The sequence below is a fragment of the Triticum urartu genome, chromosome 4A, assembly GCF_056163025.1.
Source record: "Triticum urartu cultivar PI428250 chromosome 4A, HENAU_Tu73, whole genome shotgun sequence".
Lineage (NCBI taxonomy): Eukaryota > Viridiplantae > Streptophyta > Magnoliopsida > Poales > Poaceae > Triticum > Triticum urartu.
This window is the reverse complement of record NC_141876.1, coordinates 291,705,977-291,712,157: the sequence shown is the minus strand read 5'-3', so window position 1 is coordinate 291,712,157 and position 6,181 is coordinate 291,705,977. Positions and strand designations below refer to the sequence as shown.

The 6,181-nt window shown below is 44.6% G+C and overlaps 1 protein-coding gene across 7 annotated transcripts; it reads right to left on the bottom strand.

Moving 5' to 3' along the window:
* Positions 1-297: 297 nt before the first annotated feature.
* On the bottom strand, positions 298-4,051 carry LOC125530290 (uncharacterized). 7 transcript variants are annotated; one of them, XM_087518273.1, is made up of 4 exons: positions 3,547-4,051; positions 1,552-1,777; positions 1,366-1,418; positions 298-620 (listed from the first exon to the last, which is right to left on the bottom strand). In XM_087518273.1, the coding sequence occupies exons 1-4, from the start codon at positions 3,557-3,559 to the stop codon at positions 604-606; spliced, it is 309 nt and encodes a 102-aa protein (XP_087374399.1). In that variant the 5' UTR covers positions 3,560-4,051; the 3' UTR covers positions 298-603. The 7 variants fall into 7 exon arrangements, 2 of the variants coding, with proteins under 2 accessions (XP_087374399.1, XP_048550642.1); XR_007292898.2 differs by having other exon boundaries at positions 1,366-2,552; XR_015600978.1 differs by having other exon boundaries at positions 298-1,418; positions 1,552-2,552.
* Between the last annotated feature and the right edge of the window lie 2,130 nt (positions 4,052-6,181).

Sequence of the window (6,181 nt, the reverse complement as noted above, 5' to 3'; positions counted from 1 at the left end):
TGCTACTTAACAAAATATAGCTATCAGTAGTTGGACGATTTAGGCATACTTACTGGTTCAAACATATCAGCAAACTTGGAAAGCATGCACATACTTATATATCACCCTATAAGTAACCAGAAAGAAACAACATCACCTCAATTCCTTAACTTCTTTGTTAAATGTTGGGTTGGTACCGACCCATCTAGCAAATAACAGCTAGAGTTTTACTGTCTACATAAACAACTAAAATCTCAAGTCGAAACTATAATCCTTTCAGAAGTATTTTCATGTTTCATTAGAAATAACCAACAAATCTGAGTAGAAAATAGCCAATGCATTTTATTGGTTCATTGAAAACAGTACATAGCACCTACACTTTCCATCTCAAACTTGATGACCACCTCCCAGGTTAAGCAGATTAACCATAGAACCTAAGAGCTGTACATGATTGTCCTCCACATCCAACTTGCATCTCAGGTAGCACAGAACAAATTGTTTGCTCGGATGGGCATTTTATCAAGCACCTAGCGAGGAAATCAGATTACAGACAGTCTAAGAAGTGAGAATACAACATCTCATACAGCATATGCCTCTTAGTGAAGCTGTGCAGGAACCGAGCCATCATTGGAACTGCCTCCCTGCAATATGTTCACACACATCAAGCATATATGATCTTTTGGGGAATTGTAGTTCTCGACTCCTAGTTCAATAAGATTATATATGTGGTGATAAAAAGTCCCGAAAGAGACTGTTGGGCCTCTTCTTTGATTGAGAACCATACAGTCATACCGCAAATAGATAAAATGTAGCGGTTGAAAATAATGTAGAATAATATTCTCTAGTACTTTTGTTTCGAAAAAAAAGTAAATTAAAAAATGTAAAATAAACCGAAGCAACAGAATTTTTGAAGAGTACAACAGCAGCAAGCCACTAATTTCATGCAAGCGGTCTTGATGACCAATGCCAACTATCATTATTACAAATTATTAGAATGTCGAGGTAAGGAGTAGTTTAACCACCAAACTGTACTACAGTATTAAGTTTTATTTTGTTCCAAACTGTGTGTCAGTTCACATGGACTCAAGCTTATATGTGGTAACTTCGAATCGACAAACAAAACGGATATCTTTGAACAGTTAAGTAGGCACATAAATTCCTATACCATAGAAAGAGAAGTAAATATAAGAAAACTTGTCAGCAAAAAAATCATGCAACTATATTCAAATTCATGCTTGAATTTTTACTCTCAGAAAATTGTAAAATTTCCTACATGTAACTTTGTACCTGCAGACCCATAATTTTTGCAAAATTTGACCTACACCTATATCTCAAATCTTGTTTCCAGTCCTAATGAAAAGCTGCCACACACTGAGCAGTGCTCACCGTGGTTGGCAAACCATGTTATAGAAACCAGATGCACCAGAATTCCAGAAATCCTGCTGGGCAGTAGGATTTCTGACATTAGCAGGTTTTGGACAACATCATTGCTATTTAATCAAGGCTAGAATCTAAAGCTTGACTGAAGAACATAGCAGAAATGAACTTGACTAAGTAAATAGATCAACAAACCGTTTGCTGGTAAGTATCCAGATTTTGATATTGACAAAATCTAGACCCCAAGAGCAATGATACTGACAGTAGTGTAAGAAATCTTGAGGGAGAAAGGTAAATTGGCTATTTGAAATTCCATAGCTGAGGTGATGTTTCCCGTTCCCATGCTCCAGCATCACCAGATCCAAGCATCCCCAAACAGAATGGCGCCGCTGCCGGCTGTCCCACCTCCCGGACTCCCCTCCTGAAAAACATAAAGTCGAATAAAGTAACTCAATCGCTGAAAGTTCTTTCTTATCAAAGGTGTCATGTATGAATTTGTTGAGAATGATAACAATGTACTACTAAATCGTAACTGCTTTAGTAAAAGAAAAATAACATAATTTCTTGGTGTGTAGAATGGAATATAGATGCACAACTACCCAAAAAGTGTGTATGAGGAAGGGAGATGTGATGTCAGCTCTGATTGCCATGGTTCAATCACTCCACCAACACACACAAAATGGTGTGGATGTCATCCCCGGGAGCAAGGTTTTTTCTTCTTCTCCTTTCTGACATTCTCACTTCCTCTATAATGACTCAGGGGATCAAACTCACCAGGAGCTGCTGGTGTAAAAAATTTCAGCAGAAGCCACACCCGCTAGGCCTCATCAGACTGCAACATCAACCATCTAACCATCAGTCAATCAGAGTGTAGCAAAGGAGGAAACACGCCACATCAGCGCGCATGCTGCTTCCGGTTTTGAAGCGATTCACATCCAACGATAGTGCTACAGCGCCGTCCTGCATGACCGAACGAGCATGAGCTGCTTGAGGGGTTCCGGGAGTGCGGCAACGAGGCTGGCGCCAACGGCGCGCCGCGAGCACCGTGCGTTGTAGGTGATGTGAAAGCTCCGGCCTAGTGGATCGGATATGGCTGGAACAAAGAATCGTTGTAGTTCCTCAAGTTGGCAAGTCTCACGATGATGGCAACTGCCTGGTTAAATTGAAACTGCATGCAGTACACCTGTGATCCTCCGCTGCATCAAGCATCAACCATCATGAGATCGATTCCTTATTTGATCTGAAAACAGTGATTATATTCGCTATAGTTGTTATGATAACCTCTTAATATTTTAGTCCAAGGTATAAGCCGATACTGGTGGACAAGATTGAGAATCTCGGTTGAGCACACTACATGTTTTTGACCCACATGTATGTTCAGACTTACACGGTTCTATATTTATCTTTGTTATTCTTTTGAAAGGCAAGATGGCTGTATTATTCTTAAACTTCAGAGAACGAAGCTCGTATGTTGTTCTTTGGAAAGACAAGATGGCTAGATGGTAATGATGTCATTAATTAACGATCATTTTACCAATAGTTATGTGGTGCCATACTGATCTTCTCCTAAACATCTAAGGTAAGATTCACTCATGAAAATGAAACCATTTTATGTTGGGCTCGGTCTACTTGTTGACCAAACTGCTAAAGGCGCTATTCACTGGCGACCATGTCACAAAATCAGAATATTCAGACGAACTGAATCTCTTTCAGATGTACAACAAGCGATCAGGTAGTACAATCCACCCTCTTCTCCCTAGTCTTTCAATTGTACCACAGACTTAAACGGTTAAACCTAAATCCTAGTTGATGTATATATATTTGTTACACAAACTTGAAGTGAATTTGCAACTGGATAGTTACTGGACCTAGATTTTGAGTGGTACATACCTGGTAAGCATCCCTTCAAACTATTGCATACATAATATATATTACCAAAATTATGTTTGATATCTGGATTTGCAAACCATCTCGTAAGATCTTCGTCAATTGCTTCTTGTTAACTGCACTAATTTGCGTCTCTCCAGGGCATGGCTATGATGTACAGGCAAAAAATGCTACTATTGAGTCTCTGCTAGCTAACTATACAAAAACTAAGGTTCCATTGGATAGTACTCCGTATGAGGAAGATGGAGAAGAAAGAGACAGGGAGAGGTTCCAATGGGTTGGTGACCTGTTTTAGATCGATACCTGGAAAAGTCATGGCCTCGGCGGAGCTACGTCCAGCCTTATGAGGCGCAGAGGCGGGGCGCCATCTCCACCGCACACAACCAGGCTCTCCGCCTGTGCTCCAGATTGGAAGGGGAATAGGGAGAGGCGATTTTCAGCCGAAATCTGAAGTGGAGAAGGAGGAGCGTAGGATGGAGAGGGAGAGGCGGCCCATAGGCACTGTGGGGAACCAGAAGTTATGGAGGAGCTCGTCGAGGGCCGACGACCTTGGCCAGGCGGCTGCAATCCCGCCGTTATCGGGGATGTAGGACTTCGATGGCAGCTGGCGAGACCTCCATGGCCACGACGGCGGCCACCTCCATCGCCAGATCCAGGGCGGCTTGGGAAGGGAAAGGAGCAGCGTGCTTTAGGGCGGCGCGGACGGCGTGGTGGTCGCAGAAGAGGGGGAGGTGGTGACGGCGCTGGAGGGAGTTGGGGTCGTAGGTACTGGGGAGATGCCCGTGTCCGTGTGGCGTGTGCCTGCATTTTTTTTCTAAGACTACCCGTGCAGAACGAAATGTTTTTGACTTAAAAAGTACTGCGGGTTAAATTAGCCAGAATACAGGGACCTTTGTGTAAAAACGCCGCGACAGTGAATCCGGAGACTCAATCCATGCTTTATTATTAGGGAAAGAAGATTGTGATATACCAACATATCCATGTCCCAACATGGAAGAAACTTCAACTTCACCTACAACTAGCAACACTATAAGAGGGGCTGAGCAAAGCGGTAACATAGCCAAGCAACGGTTTGCTAGGACGGTGGGTTAGAGTCTTCACATAGCAATATGTAAGGCATGATATAACAGGTGGTAGGTAGCGCGATAGAACGAACAACTAGCAAGCAAAGATAGAAGTGATTTCGAGGGTATGGTCATCTTGCGTGAGATCTCACAAGGAAGAAGAACGAGTCCAGGAAGAAAACAAATGGACGTAGTCGAATGAATCCTCACAACTCCGGAATGAAACCGAAGCTAACGCGAGAAGCAACCCGGAAAGAAGCAAACAACATAGTAAACAACCATCACATAAGCATGGCATGATGAACAAACAAGTATGATGCATGTCCGGTTTAATGAGGCATGGCATGGCAAAGTGCAACAAACAAAACTAGAAATTAAGTGGAGATCAATATGCAACGAGTTGCATATTGACGAAACACCACATGACTTATATAGTTCTCTGTCAGTTATGTACTCATCAATATTAAATGTTGTTAAACAAGGCAAGAGGTGAAATATAAGTAAACTAACTATCTAGTCAAATTTAAATGAGGCCGGAATAACAAACAACAATTCCGGAAAATCCCCATATGCATATTATGAATTTGGTACTATTCTGCCCTAAACACAATTTTAGAGTTGTTAAACATGCAAGAAGAGTGCACCATGTTAAACTAGGAATTATTCTATCCCATTTACATATAAAGTTTATTAAGTTTGGAGCTATGGTTATTTAGTTATGAAATAATCATTTTAACATGGCATATGAGCAAATTAAACAAACATCACATTTAAACAACTTTAACATGGATGAAAGCAGCATATTATGAAACTAGACGAAATTCTAAACAAGTTACATATATAAGTTGTCTAAATCCGATGCATGGTTTGTGAGATATTAAATGCATGATGTCCAAGGGTTTTCTGCAAATCTGCGTTCCCTGAAAAAAAATAGACAAATCGCCGCGCAGTGAAAAAATAAGCCACAGGCCGAAACAGCTAGGTCAAAGTGTACAAGAGACTGGAGGGGGGCGGCTCACCCATGGGCCATGGCTCAGGTTGGTGGAGCAGAGGCAGGCCGGTTGCTTGGCCTTGAGGAGGGGTGCGGTCCACGCGACCACAAGTCAACGCGAGCACTGACAGGGGAAGGAGCGGGCGAGCGGGCACCTCGTCATGTGCTTGTCAGGAAGTATAGCAGTGGTGGCGACATAGCGATGCAGGCGCGACAGCAGGAACGGGCAAAGCAGGGGTCGCGGGCACGGCGGCGGCTACCAGCGAGTAGGCAACGGTGAGGTCGATCCTCATGGATCAGCATGACGAGGAGGATGACGGGTAGCGGCGCGAGGAGGGACTTGGCGCGGGGTAGCGGTTCCCGTGGCATCGGACGCCGGTTCCTGAGGTGCACCACCCAGGGAAGAAGAAGAGGCCGGGCACAGCAGCGCACGAGCGCTTGGCGTCAATGGCGGGCGCAGTACCAGGAGAAGGGGAGGTCCGACGGTGATCTTGAGGCAGAGACGGCTGGACGAATCTGAGGTGGGGGAGGCGCGCGAGGTCCAGGGGCGGGACGTCGTTCTCCAACAAGGCAGGGGCGCGGACAACGCAGAGATGGCCGGATCCGGGCGGCCAGGAGGCAAACGGCGACTAGGCAAGGACGTCACGAGGATGACGCCGACGAGCTCCAGGGCCACGTCACTCGGCGGAACTTGCCAGTCTTGGAGGAGATTGAAGACGATAGGTGGGGCCTCGCTGGAGCTAGATGGATGGATCATTGCGGTTGCGGGCCGGAGCGGCACGGTGACGAGGCCAAGGCTGGCTCCTTTCGGTTCCTGTGAGAAGACACAGAGGAAGAGAGAGATGAGATGATGGGGATGGAAAACAGAGGGAATAAGGAAAAG